The following is a 15,339-nucleotide window of genomic DNA, read 5'->3' as shown; positions in this document are numbered from 1 at the left end:
AGGTCGTGGATGTACAAGTTAAAAAGAGCAGGAGATCATTGATCCTTGTGGTAGTCCATTATTCAACTTATGATATCTGCTTCTATTGAATTCTGTCAAAACTTGAAATAACCTGTTACTCAACATGCTGTCAATGAAGGCAATGCTATTACGACACCTTAATTGGTTTGAAGAGAAGACCTACTCTCCAGATAGTATCATAGGATGCCAAGAGATCAAGAAAAAGAGAAACATTTTTTCATTTTCCTTTGAAATCCATTCTCTAGGTAGGAAGTTAATGCAAGGACTTGATTGCTACAATCATGTTCGGGGCAAAATCCAGCTTGTTCTACTTGGATTACAAATTTTTCTGCTAGGGCTATTCTGTAACACAAGTTTCTCTAAAGGTTTGTAGGTGACACAGAGAAGAGCAATTGGCATGTAACTTTGGGAGCAAAAGCTGATGCATCCGTAGCTTTCCTTCAGCTACACATTTCCTGGGTGGTGCTAAATGGGTGTTGTTGTTGTTAGTTGCGAAGTTGTGTCCGACCCATCGTGACCCCATGGACAACGTTCCTCCAAGCCTTCCTGTCCTCTATTATTTTCTGGAGTCCATTTAAGTTCACGCCTACTGCTTCAGTGACTCCATCCAGCCACCTCATTCTCTGTCGTCCCCTTCTTCTATTGCTCTCAATCTTTCCCAGCATTAGGCTCTTCTCCAGTGAGTCCTTCCTTCTCATTAGGTGGCCAAAGTACTTGAGTTTTAACTTCAGGATCTGGCCTTTTAAAGAGCAGTCAGGGTTGATCTCCTCTAGGACTGACTGGTTTGATCGCTTTGCAATCCAGGGGACTTGCAGGAGTCTTCTCCAGCACCATAGTTCAAAGGCCTCAATTCTTTTGCACTCAGCCTTTCTTATGGTCCAACTTTCGCAGCCATACATTGCAACTGGGAAAACCATGGCCTTGAATATATGTACTTTTGTTGGCAGGGTGATGTTTCTGCTTTTTAGTATGCTGTCTAGATTTACCATAGCTTTCCTCCCCATGAGCAAGTGTCTTTTAATTTCTTGGCTGCAGTGCCCACCTGTGATGATCTTGGAGTCCAGGAAGATAAAATGTATCACCACCTCCATTTCTTCCCCATCTATTTGCTAGGAATTAAGAGGGACGAATGCCATGATCTTGGTTTTCTTGATGTTGAGTTTCAAGCCAACTTTTGCACTCTCCTTCTTCACCCTGCATCAAAAGGCTTTTCAGTTCCTCTTCACTTTCTGCCATTGGAGTGATATCATCTGCATATCTTAGGTTGTTGATATTTCTCCCGGAAATCTTAATTCCAACTTTTGATTCATCTAGCCCTGCTTTCTCATGATGTGCTCTGCATATATAGGCAGGGTGACAGAATACAACCTTGCCGGACTCCTTTCCCAATTTTGAACCAATCAGTGATTCCGTGTCCAGTTCTCACTGTTGCTTCTTGAACCACATATAGGTTTCTTAAGAGAGAAATAAGATGGTCTGGTACTCCCATCTCTTTAAGAACTTGCCACAATTTGTTGTGATCCACACAATCAAAGGCTTTAGCATAGTCAATGAAGCAAAAGTAGATGTTTTTCTGGAACTCCCTAGTTTTCTCCATGATCCAGCATATGTTGGCAATTTGATCTCTAGTTCCTCTGCCTTTTCGAAATCCTGCCTGTACTTCTGGAAGTTCTCGATCCACATACTGCTGAAGTCTAGCTTGAAGGATTTTAAGCATAACTTTACTTGCATGTGAAATGAGTGCAATGGTGCAATAGTTTGAACATTCTTTGCCATTGCCTTTCTTTGGAATTGGAATGTAAACTGACTTTTCCCAATCCTGTGGCCACTGTTGAGTTTTCCAAATTTGTTGGCAAATTGAGTGTAGCACTTTTACTGCATCGTCTTTTAAGATTTTGAATAGCTCAGCTGGAATACTATCACCTCCACTAGCTTTGTTGTTGCTCAGTTTTTCTAAGGCCCATTTCATTTCACATTCTAGGATGTCTGGCTCGAGGTCAGTGACCACCCCATTGTGGTTATCAGGGACGCTAAGCTCGTTCTTGTATAGTTCTTCTGTGTAATTTTGCCACCTCTTCTTAATCTCTTCTGCCTCTATTAGGTCATGCCTATGTTTGCATGAAACGTTTCCTTCATATCTCCAATTTTCTTGAAGAGATCTCTGGTTCTCCCTATTTATTGTTTTCTTCTATTTCTTTGCACTGTTCATTTAAGAGGGCATTCTTGTCTCTTCTAGCTATTCTCTGGAATTCTGCATTCAGTTGGGTGTATCTTTCTCTTTCTCCCTTGCCTTTTGCTTCCCTTCTTTCCTCAGCTATTTGCAAAGCTTCCTCAGACAGCCATTTTGCTTTCTTGCATTTCTTTTTCTTTGGGATGGTTTTAGTTGCTACCTCTTGTACAATATTGCGAACCTCCGTCCATAGTTCTTCAGGCACTCTGTCTATCAGATCTAATTCCTTAAATCTATTTGTCACCTCTGCTGTATATTCATCAGGGATATAATTTAGTTCATACCTGAGTGGCCTAGTGTTTTTCCCTACTTTCTTCAATTTAAGCCTAAATTTTGCAACGAGAAGCTCATGATCTGAGCCACAGTCAGCTCCTGGTCTTGTTTTTACTGACTGTATAGAGCTTCTCCATCTTTGGCTGCAGAGCACATAGTCAATGGGTGACCATGACCGAATGCAGCTCTACTGCTCTCCTGGGCCTCGCAACCATGACAAAGAGAAGTGCATAAAATCCAATTTTCTTGAAGAGATCTCTGGTTCTCCCTATTATCTGTATTTTAACAATACAGATAATCCTTACAACCATTTGTTTAGGAACTGTTCAAAGTTAATACAGACCTGGAAAAGAACTTACAACCAGTCCTCACACTTATGACTATCACAGCATCCCCATGATCCCATGGTCAAAATTTGGTTCCTTGGCAACCAGCATGTATTTACAATGGTTGCAGTGTCCTGGGCTCATGAGATTATCATCTGCAACTTTCCCTGCTGGCATCTGATAAACAAAGTCAATAGAGGAAGTCAGATTCGCTTAATGACCGCATGATTCACTTCACAACTGCAGCGATTTGATTACCAATCAATGCAAAAAACATCATAAAATTGGGCAAGACTTAGCAACAGTCTTGCTTAGGCACAGAATTCTGGTCCCAATTGTGATTATAAGCTGAGGACTACCTAAACGGCATTCATACAACAAAACATCAAATGTGAATCAGTCTGCTTCTGAACAGCAGAATTATCACAGCTTAACAGCAAAGCACATATTTTACATATAAAAATCACATTTAATTCTTGACATTTCCAAGTAATGATAAAGTCTTCTGTCTGGACAATTACTGACATATTTACACATTTACATTTTCACTTTACACATTTGAACTAACTAGATCATTGCTGTGGCAAATACCTGTGTTCCGGTATAATAGTATAATAAAATAAAATAAAAATAAAAAGAGCCGAGGTGGCGCAGCAGTTAGAGTGCAGTACTGCAGGCCACTTTAGCTGACTGTGTTCAGCAGGTCAGCGGTTCAAATCTCACCGGCTCAAGGTTGACTCAGCCTTCCATCCTTCCAGGGTAGGTAAAATGAGGACCCAGATTGTTGGGGGCAATGTAATATATATATATATATATATATATATATATATATATATATATATACACACACACACACACATATACACATTGCTTACTGGTGTACACCGCTTAGAGAGTGCTTGCACTTAAAGCGGTATATAAGTCTCATAAATAAATAAATGAATGTAATACATCTTTTACATAATACTTTATCTATAATTGGAGTGTATTCCCTACAAAAGCAATAGAGGCAGTTCTCACTTACCAATTACAGTTGGGATCAGCAACTCCATGATTAAGCAATGCAGTCATAATGTGAACAGCATGTGATCATGGTGACTTACAAAATCAATTCTGCTATAATCATTACGTGAATTCACATGGTCATTAAGTGTATTGTCACATGACTGTGAGGCAAGACTTCTTGCCAGCTTCTCTGGCTGTGAAGGTCACAAATGGCAGTCACATGACCACAGGATGCTACAATCGTCATAAATGTGCACTGGTTACTAAACGCATCTATCAAAATCATATAATTTGGGGATGCTGTGATAGATGCAACTTTGCGGACCGGCTGTAGGTCTCCTTCTTCAGTGTTGCCATAACTTTGATCATTGAACAAGTGGTCACTAAGCAATGACTACTTATATTACAGGTAGTCCTTGCTTAACAATGATAATTTGGACTGGAATTTCATCACTAATCAGTGCAGTCATAAAGCACATCATGTGATTGTTAACCAAGGACTATTTGTATAGAAATCCTGATATGAATTTCTCAGTTAATTCATTGAGAAGCCTGAATTCTACCTTTTCTCATGTGACCAATATGTATAGTCATAAATCTGATACACAAGGAAATCTGATATAATTTTACTTAAATATTAACATTTTCACTGGATTACTAAGCATAGCCCTCAGTTTGAACCAAATGAAAGTAGCTGGCCTGCTGATCTCATAGAGATGTAACAACAAAAAATACTGAGGACAGAAAACTCAGAATTAAAAAACCTAATTATGTATCATCAATTCCCTTTTTTCATACAATATAATTCAAAGTACCGTTTACTTATCTTTAGGAATACAGAAAAGTTTGCCACCCACTATGAGTCACTGAATTTGCTGGCAAGATATACATTTACAGTGCTTAAAATGTTCTCAGTTGACATTCAACTTTCAACAGCCACATTCCTAACATTTTTGCTGCATTACATTTCCTGAAATATGCATTGATATGATACTTACAAAATGCTTGTATAGACTTCATCTTTCTCTGCTCTGAAATTAAATTCAGACTTCCAACACTAATGTTTTTTATGCTAGAATAGTTACCATGAATCTCACGCTCCCTCTGGAGGAATAAAAGTTGTCATTAAATGGAGCATAATAACATATGTTTTATTTATATTCATAGACTGTTCTAGCAATATATCTTATTCAACTCTAAAGATACAGCCATTCTGGCTAGATGTATCCATTAGTATATTTAAACTGAATATCGTCAACATACCTTTTCAGTTTCATATCAGAGGCCATTTGATTTTCTGTTTGTAATTTTTGTACAGGACAGAAACAGACTACTGAAAATGGAAGTAATATACTTTTTGTTTAATATTGCCAGAATTGCTTTTACTGTTGCAATTAGATATAATTATAATTGGATGTATCCTTTTTATCTTTAAAGGCTAAAAACCCCTGAATGAGGGCAGGGAACTGAATTGAAATGAAGAGGGAGATAATCTGTTATCATATTTAGACTAAAGACATCTATTTCATTCCATCCCATTATTTATGGGATGGATCCACGTAACACAGTAAAGTTTAAGCCAACTTTTATAAATCACAATCATCTGATATATAGATATGCTAAGCTAAAGTATGCCCTGTTATGCAATGCTAAGCTTACAGACAATAAAAAAAACTATGAGGAAAAAAAAAAGATTTGCCAGAAAACCTTTGACTCAGTATGATAAATTTAATACGGGCTTTTAGAAATTCTTAAAATGAAAATGATTCCAAGAACAGAAGCTATAATCATAACAGTAAAAAAGTAGTACTTTTTATTACTCAGAATAAAGTAATGCTATTGGAAATGGCTTCTGCAGATCCATCAGTCTCAGAAATCAAAGTTCTAGCATTTTTTTTAAGAATCATTACCAAAAGTTGAATTCTAATATGAACAAGAAAGTGACCAGATCTAATACAGACACATAGTATTCAGATACTATTGGGTGTCTTTGTTTATGACCAGTCTTCCTCAGATCCTAATATATTATTTACATTAATAACTTTCTCTTAACATATCAGAATTTCTGTGATTATATTTTTCCAGACTTGCCAGTAAAATCTGTTTCTCACCCAAGTTTGCAAGAAAATTTAGTGCCCATATATTCCTTTGCAAAAAAACTTGCCTATTTCAATTCACAAACAGGATTTAGAATAACAGATACTTTGTAAACACTTCCTTTTATTTGTTCTCCCATTACTCCTCCAACTATTATCTACACAGTTACAAATACTTGAGTTATTCCTTGGACAGGAAAGATAACTACAAAGGCTACTAACAAGCCAGTTCTGAAACACACAATACCAGACATGTCACTAGAAGGCAAAATCACGAAACTTTGGCCATATCGTGTGGAGTAATTCACTGGAGAAAGCAATACGTTTGGAAGAGTTAGCAGTAAAAGGAAACCAGGTCATCAAAAAACAGAGTGGCTGGACACCAAAGCTGACACCAGCCAGAGCACAGAAAAACTCTAAGAAATAGTGCAACATGTGGGGAGACCTGGCCCACAGAATCGGCAAGAGTCAGACTCGACTGAATGGATAACATCATCATCATCATTATCATCTAGGGTTATATTTTTCCAAGAGCATGGAAAAGATAATAAGCCTCTGGAAAAGATGATGAGCCTCTGTTAGTAGCAAATGTTAATAAACATGCTTGCTATATGTTTATTGCATAAAAATCTATATGTTGCCTTTGTCCTTTTTCCTAAGGACTTTTAACATATTTAATCTAGTTCAACTTGACTAATTGATTGTATCCCAAAATAAATCTTGGTTTTTACTCTATCTTCTTTTTGCCATTTCAGGATTATTAAATTATCATTACATTTTTATACAGTTAGGATTTTTAAATCCCTAAAACTTCAATGAGGTTTAACCACACTATTGCCTGCAAAACTGAGTCTTATATGTTAATATTATGCAAAACAAGGAATTAATCCATTATGATGTAAATAACAACAGTTTTGTTGGAATATTCATGAACAGGAAGAGTCATGTGGTAACTCAGTCAGCCAATGTGAAGAAAGTGCTACTGAGTCTGTGAAAAGAGTATTGAGTTAGGAGCTGGATTTCCAGTCTCATGTCTGTCTCTGGTCTGTCTCTGTAAGAAATCTTCATTAAGCTATGTTGTTGTAAAGAAGAATGGCATTGTAAATATTTTTATATAAATATAAAGTTATTTTGAATCAGCTAAATGCAGTCAACTGTGAGAGCTTCTGATTTATTTTTCACCAATAGAGAAATTTAAATTCTCTCACAGGTTATGGGCCCAGAGCTTACTAAGGACTGCATTGTAATTTAAAGCTGGAAGAAATTGCCTGTGTTTAGAAAGTATAAGAACAAGGCAGAATTAGCAGAATGGCTGCAATGGAATTTGAGGAAAACTCTGTGCCTCGTTTGGGCCAGAAGAATTACATTGTGTGGGCTGCAAAAATGGAATGTTTGCTGAAAGCGAAAGAGCTGTGGTATATTGTTGAAAATCCACCACAAGTGTTTGCAGCAGTTGATCAGAAAAATCATGATAGAGCAATGGCTTTTCTCATCTTGAATTTAGATGATGAATAATTTCTAAATGTTGCAAATTTAAAGACTGCAAAGGAAATTTGGTTGAAATTGAGAGCTGTGCATGTGAATGTTTCTGCATGCAATATAGTGCAATTGTCAAGAAAACTTTACAGGGCCTGTTTACAACCAGGTGAATCTGTGGAAAAGCATTTAAATAAAATGCAAAGTTTATTTTTGGACTTAGAACAACATGGGATTAAATTCTCTGAGTCCCAAAAGGTTTTATTGGTGTTGAACAGTTTAGATAAAACCTGGGACACAATTTCTGCAATACTTGAATGCAAAGAAGAGCAAGACTTAAATTTTGAGGCTTTAAAGGCATGTTTGCTTAAAGAGGAAAAACGCCATTTTAGAAGTAGCCACGAGGAGGAGAAATTCCTGAGGAGGGAGTCCAGACTGCAAGTCTCCAGAGGAGAAGAAACAAGCAGATCAGACCTGGACCAAATTGCAACAAAAGAGAGACTTTGCAAGCAAAGAGCTTTACAAGTAAAGAATTGCTACATTTGTGGAGCCAGCACACATTTGCAAAGGAACTGTTTGCAGCAAAGGACATTTGTGCATGCAAAAAGGACTGCTTTGCAAAAGGAACATTTTGGTGTTGCAAAAGTTTGCTATAGCAACAACAGAGACAAGTGGCTAATTGATAGTGGGGCAAGTCAAACAATTGTTAATGACTCTGAATTATTTTGCAGGTTTGTTCCAGTAGCACAAGAAGCTGTGGCTTTGGCAAATGGCCAGAAAGCAAAAGTCATTGGAAAAGGTGATGTAAAAATTCCATATTTGGAATCAAAGTTTACCAATGTGCTTTGTGTACCTGAGATGGAACATAATTTGTTAAGTGTGTCTAATTTAGACAAACAAGGTTTTGAGGTCATTTTTGTAAATGGGAAATGTCTCATCAAAAGGAATGGGAATATTTGTGCAGAAGGCATAAAGGAAGGTAATCTATATGTATTGCAGGGACAAAAGGTTCAATGTTCCCATATATTTAAGAATGTTGCAGAGCGTGATTCATGTGTTCATCTTCTGCATAGAAGATTTGGCCATGCAAGCTTTAAAGTTTTGCAGCAAATGCAAGATTTTGCAGAAGGGCTAAATTTGAAGGGATGCAAAACATATTTGGACTGTGCAGTATGCAAAGCATCAAAGTCAAAGGCATTCCCAGTTAGTAAATATAGCACAAGACAAACAAAAAGAGTTCTAGAGCTGGTCCATGCAGATCTGGTGGGACCTATGCAAGCCAGTTTGGGAGGAGCAAAATATGCACTGGTAATTGTTGATGATTATAGCAGGTATTCATTTTGCTATTTGCTTAGAGCAAAGACAGAGGTGCTACAACAAGTCAAACTGTGGGTAAGTTTTGTACAGACAACAAGTGTGTCAGTTGCAAACTGACAGAGGTACTGAATTTATGTCAACTAAATTCCAACAATGGTTGGGGCAGTTGGGGATAAGACACAGATGTACAAATCCTTACACAGCAGCAGAGAATGGTGTAGCTGAAAGAAGGAATGGTGTTTTGCAAACAATGAAAGATTCATTATTGGAGGATTCTGGTTTGAGCAGGTCATATTGGGGAGAAGCCATATTGACTGCCAATTATATAGTTAACAGGCTGTGGAGTTCCTCCATTAATAATACTCCATATGCCATTCTATATGGGAGAAAGCCATCACTGGCACATTTGAGAATTTTTGGAAGTACTGCATGGGTACATATTCCGAAAGCAATCAGAAGAAAGGGACAGCAAAAGGCAAGAAAGCTCAGGTTTGTGGGCTATGAGCCAGGGTCAAAAGGATATCGCTTTAGTGATGGAAGTAAAAGAATTATAATTTCAAGGTCTGCTAATTTTGCAGAACAAAATTGGGACAGAATTAATGCAAATTCTGGGTATGTCTCACTTAATGACGGTGATCTGTTTAGTGACAATAACTCATCTAATGATAAAAAAATGATGATTGAAGATGTCCATGTTCAGGGAGGAGAGGCTGAACAAGACGTGAAGCCAGAAAGACTTGAGACACAGGAGCAGTTAATACCATGTAGGTCAGAGCGATGTAACAAAGGAATTCCGCCTGACAAGTATTCTGCTAGCAAGGTAAAGGTTTGCAATATGTGGTATGAGCCAAGAAGTTATAAAGAGGTATTGGCATTACCAAAAGCTGAACAAGAAAAATGGAAGGAGGCCATGGATAAAGAGATGAAATCCATAGGAGACCATGAAGTATTTAAATCAGTGACTTTGCCACAGGGAACCAAAGCTGTAGGTTGTAAATGGGTATATAAGAAAAAGGTATTGCCAAATAATGATATACAGCAGTGGTTCTCAACCTGTGGTCGGGACCCCATTTGGGGTCGAACGACCATTTCACGGGGGTCGCCAAACCACGCTGTCTGCCATTTTTTCCCTTTTCCCTAGCTGTCCTACTCCCTCTTATTGGTGGCCACGCCCACTTGGGGGTCACCACAACATGGGGAACTGTATTATGGGGTCACGGCATTAGAAAGGTTGAGAACCACTGATATACAGTATAAGGCCAGGTTAGTGGCACAAGGTTTTTCACTATAAAAAAAATGTATTAAGTCAATAGATCTGATGTCTCTTCCTGTCATGAAGGGAAGAGTGTTGGAATATTCACAAACAAGAAGAGTCATGTGGTAACTCAGTCAGCCAATGTGAAGAAAGTGCTACTGAGTCTGTGCAAAAGAGTATTGAGTTAGGAGCTGGATTTCCAGTCTCATGTCTGTCTCTGGTCTATCTCTGTAAGAAATCTTCATTAAGCTATGTTGCTGTAAAGAAGAATGGTATTGTAAATATTTTTATATAAATATAAAATTATTTTGAATCAGCTAAATGCAGTCAACTGTGAGAGCTTCTGATTTATTTTTCACCAATAGAGAAATTTAAATTCTCTAACAAGTTTTAAATGTGGACTTTCTCAAGCTAACTATCCTTTCAGTATCTTTATAAAACAGAATACTTCTGATATTCTTAACTTCAAGTTCAATGCTTCTGTTTTAACCCAGCAACACTGTAGCTTGCAGTGCATTTGGCTAGCTTGCAAAATGTCTTAAATTACAACTGCAAGAATTCCAAGGTAATAGATTTCTGGAGGACAACAAGTTGGAAATACTATTTTAAGCAGCACCACAAAATCATCTTACCCAAGGGATTTATGCTCCATTCCTTAAGGGCCAGTAAATAGAAGCAAGTTTTAAAGACTTGCTTAAACAAGCCAGGGTGGAGATTGCACAAATTTTGGAAGGAAAGCTGTTCTAGAGGACAGGAGCCATGACAGGAAAGGCCTGTTTTCTGGAACCCATTAGGTGACATTTTTAATCAGTGGGGCCTGGAGTCCTATAGTTAAGATCTGGCTCTATAGCTTTCATTCTGGGCATACTTTCTCCAGAAAAAAATGCCACAATCTCAGCAGAGTGTGCTTCCAAGTAAATAAGGCAATAACTGAACTAGAGGACCGTAAACAAATACATAAGCAAATCTGACATTACTACTACTATATAACTATATACATAAATGTGTTCCCCACAGAGCATCTTTTTACTGGCAATTGCATGCTGTTTATCCTGTTGCTGATTCACACACACAAAAATGGTTAATACTGTATGCAGCAGAGCAAAAACATCATTCTAATTATAGCAGGTTAAAACTAGCTCAGCCAGGATGAATGAAATTCCATACATATTTATTTTATATCCCACTTTTCATTCAGGAATTTAAGGCAGTGTATGGAGCACTCAAACAGCCCCATAAGCTTGCATGGCTGAGAGTGGATTTAGAAACTGGGCCTTCTAGCTCTTAGTCCACCATCTTAATCATCTAACCACAGTATCTCTTATGTATCTCATATTCAATACATAATTTTTATTTCAATTTTAGATCAAAATATGTGCCTATGTGACAAATAGGGATGTGCAGCACTTCAGATATAAAGCATAAAAAGGGCTTTGAAGGGTTATGAGCATGCATACCACACCTGTCACATAGTAGCCTGTGTTCCCATATCCCATACTATATCTGGGATTAAGGAAGCATCAGCAGATTGCACCAAGATACTTCAGACTGGACATTTACACTTTCAGCACCTCATTATCCTACACAGTACCGTACATATTTTTATGAGAGTCCATTGATACCATATGTGACCATGAAAAGATGGATTCTTTTTTAAGAAAATGCTAATGGATATACTGTGTCCACACCTCTTCAAAGCACATTTTGTGCTTGGATTGTAGCACTGCACATCACTAGTGAAGAAAAAAAGAACCATAATAAAAGTAATACGCAATGCAGGTACACAACCTGACTGACAAGCAGTATAATTATAAAATGGGATTGTTGTTTTTTATTATTTACCTTAAACTTTAAGAAAATCCTGCCAAGCCTCTGGTAAAATAATTGCATTCCCATATTTAATTATACAAGCAGAATTTGTACATGAACAAATTTAAATTCCTATCAACTGAAAATCACTATACCCAGAGCAATACCATTCTAATGACTGGCAGTTTGTTAAAACTGGATGAATTAAAAAGTAATTGAGTGATCTGTGGCTTAATCCATTGTGTAAAGCAAATCAGTGAGGTTAATTTATACTATAATGTGAAGTGCAATCAGATTTAGTAAATTATAGATAAATTAACTGTAGATTAGCAGTACTGCACAAAATTCATATAACTGGTTCACACAAAACACTAAATCACTATTCACAATTTACAAATCACACAGTGGCTGTTTCATGAAGAGCAAAACCACATTATGACTTAATGCTTGTTTACATCTCGCCTAATATATTTGCTAATACATTTAGCCCACAATAGTTCTTTAAATAGTTTTATCATTCCTGCATCCTGATTAGGCACTTGTATGTGACACAACAGCATACTGTAAGTAACCACATGCAAAAAAATTTTGTAGATTCCTTATGGAATTACAGATTTCAAATTAAACCAACAATAGTCCCTGTTTTGTATAAAATGTGAAAGCAAGGGTAAAATACAGGTGACAATGAGAATTCAGTCCAAGAATTGCACCAACTTCAATTAGTAGAACTGGATTTTCAGGCATGTATTCCAGTAATTATTTATAACAGATATATGATGAAACTCTAATCTTCATTCCCCAAAAACAAACTAGCTCCCTCTATCAAATTTAACAGATGAAAGAAGAGCAGAAGATAGGTACCTTCCTCTGATTAAGGACAGATATTATATGTGGTCAATTTTCAATAGATATAGATGTCAGTTCCTGATTCTTTTCATATGCTTCCCCAAACTTCTGCAGTACCCTACCTAAGGACTGAACTGGTTTTTGACCAATAGTCTCTTGATTCCTGCAGGTGCCATCTGCTAATAATATGAAACTCTTTTATTGCATTCAGTTGCAGAAACTTCCATCAAGAGGAGCAGTCTATTTCTCTTTCTCTGCCAGAAAATATTTACTATATATTAAGGAAGATGTATTTTTTTCCAGAAAATACAGGGCTGTAATGTGCTAATGTGTTCAAAGCAGACCTTCATTCAGTACTGTGTTCATTTTTTCCTACTGTAATTTTAAGATTTATTTATTTTTGCCTGTTTGGCTAGTTTGTGCAGAGATGAAATCATATCTTTCTGGCTCAGAAGGAAACTACTAAAACATTTTTCCCCTTACATTAGCATCCACCACTGGAAAATGGGGTGTTCAATAGCCTAAATTAGGCTTATTCATGATGTGTTTTCATGTGGCATATAATATTTCTGTTTGCAAAGTGTTCCTTTAAATGACTTTGTAATAGAAGATCAAAGAGAAAAGTCTTTTTAAAAATCTAAATAATATAAATCATATGGCATTCAGAGGCTAAGCAAATTACACACCCAAACGCTGCCCTCTGCATGAAAGGAGTCTTTCTCCAAAACTGCCCAGCCCAACCCAAGGGAGCCTAATTTGAGAGTTTTCTAAACATTTCAGGTACACTTGAAATCTTTTTTGAAGTGATTCACAGTTCCTATGCATATCAGCTTGTTTCCAGCATGTTGAAAACAGAAGTCATCCTCCATTAGCCTACACTGCACAGACCAAACTTATGGAGGCGACAAAATGGGTGATTAGATCAGACACAACATAACCCCCCACATGTAAAAACTCAGAATGAGGGAAGGGGGGAAAGAAAGAAAGAGACCTAATTTATTCCTATTTCTGGCTTCTTAATTGGTGCCCTTTTAGCTTATCCTGTTTCAGTTTACGAGACTGACAAGTTTCCTGGAGTAACAAAACACAACGTGAAGCCGGACCTGCCAAGTCCCATTCATTTTAGCTTCAATCTTTAAGGCTCACTCTGGTGAAAGGAACGATTTTATCCCTCCCAGGTTGCGCGTTTCAACGGAGATCTTTACAGAACTGCCCGCCCGGGGCTGACACAGACTGGGCTTTCGCAGGCTGAAAGCCCAGACGCACTTTTAAAAATCACCCAAGAAGCTCCACCAAACAGCCCAACCCCTGAGGCTCTGTAAAAGCAGAAGAGAAGGAAAATCCTTCCTGTCTCAGCGACTCCTCCTTCCCCAGCACGGATTGCTCAGACTCTTTTGTGTACCTTTGAGATAGCACAAAACACACAAACCCATGCAGAAAGACGCCTTACCGTTTTGCTCTTTAGCACTGGAGAATTGGAACTTGCTGCTTAGATTTGATTCGGCGTGGACTCCCGGTCTTTGGCTGACCAGAACAAGTGTCAGCGAGAAGATCCCGAAGAGGAACATTTGGTAGGCTGGGGTGAAAACTCTCTAACGCACAACACACGCGCCAAGTCCTTGCAGGCAGCTCAAGTACTCCCCGCGTCGTCGTTTTCACCACCTCCACCAGCCCGCAAAGATTGCACCGCTGGTGAGAAACCAGCAGCAGCAGCGAGCCTGCTTGGGCAGCGGAGAAGAGCAGGGTAGTTTCCACATAATCCCATCCAAAACTTTTTCCTCGGCTACAGTCTTTCTTTCGTCTGTCTCCAGGGTTTTCTCCCTCCTCCTCTCCTAAGGTTCAAAGCATGATCAGCTTCCCAAGGGCGCCACAATCCTCACGAAAGCGGGGGGGGGGGGAGAGAGAAGCAAAAGGGGCGAGAGAGCTCGCGGCGGGCTCAAAGGAGCACCTGTCAGGAGACGAGAGACTCCCCCACGAACCCAGGGGAAGGGGTGGAGAAAAGGAGCCCCCTTCGGGAGGAAACCGCCACCTTCTTCTCCTCTGCTTTGCGCTCCCCTGTTCTTCGGCAGCCGGGCTGCCAAGCCTCTACTGGCTGGAACTCCGCGTTTGTTTTGTTTTTTACTTCTCGCCTTCACGTGTTTCTGCCATACCTCCTCGGCGCTCCCGCTCCTGGAAACGGGGCGGATGGAAGAAAGCTTGGCTAGGCAAAGAAAAACCACGGAGCCGTAAGCAGGCAGGCCGAGGAAGGAGGTAAAGAAGGGGATGGGGAAACGCCAAGCTTGTCTTCGCCTCTCCCAAGGACCTCCTGCGCCACCTCACAGGAACACCTGGTTTCAGATTTACGCTGCAAAAGTTTTTCTCGCGCAGAGAGGAAAAAGAATTAAGGAACACTCGGGAATCCCTTGCAAGGCACCATATACCTTAGTGCTTATTTCCTAACGCCCCCCTCCCCCCCGCGTGTTTTCTGCTCCACCCCCAATTCGCCTCCCTTCCACTCTCCTTACGCAGCCATCTATGGTCTTAATACAGCCCTAAGTCTGTCTCGCTTTCAACTCCCCCCCTAAAATTCTTCATTCAGAGTCGACGGTCCGACATAACTTCCCTCCTCTTGCTGTGCACTGAGTCTCTAGGTCGGGTGAGAAAGAATGAATCTCTCCCGCCCGTGTCCCTCCTCCCCTCTTCAAG

General features: G+C 38.9%; 1 protein-coding gene across 1 annotated transcript in view; it reads right to left on the bottom strand.

The window, feature by feature from the left end:
- PDGFC (platelet derived growth factor C) overlaps window positions 1–15,085 on the bottom strand; it is a 254,493-nt gene extending 239,408 nt beyond the window's left edge. Inside the window, exon 1 of the mRNA XM_039360889.1 lies at window positions 14,105–15,085. Coding sequence (XP_039216823.1) covers window positions 14,105–14,222 — 118 coding nt within the window. The 5' untranslated portion in view covers window positions 14,223–15,085. The remainder of the gene's footprint in view (window positions 1–14,104) is intronic.
- Window positions 15,086–15,339: the final 254 nt, after the last annotated feature.

Source organism: Crotalus tigris, unplaced genomic scaffold (genome assembly GCF_016545835.1).
Source record: "Crotalus tigris isolate CLP2741 ecotype Arizona unplaced genomic scaffold, ASM1654583v1 scf7180000019175.708988, whole genome shotgun sequence".
Taxonomy (NCBI): domain Eukaryota; kingdom Metazoa; phylum Chordata; class Lepidosauria; order Squamata; family Viperidae; genus Crotalus; species Crotalus tigris.
The sequence above is the reverse complement of the archived record's forward strand: the minus strand, read 5'-3'. Positions and strand labels throughout refer to the sequence as shown.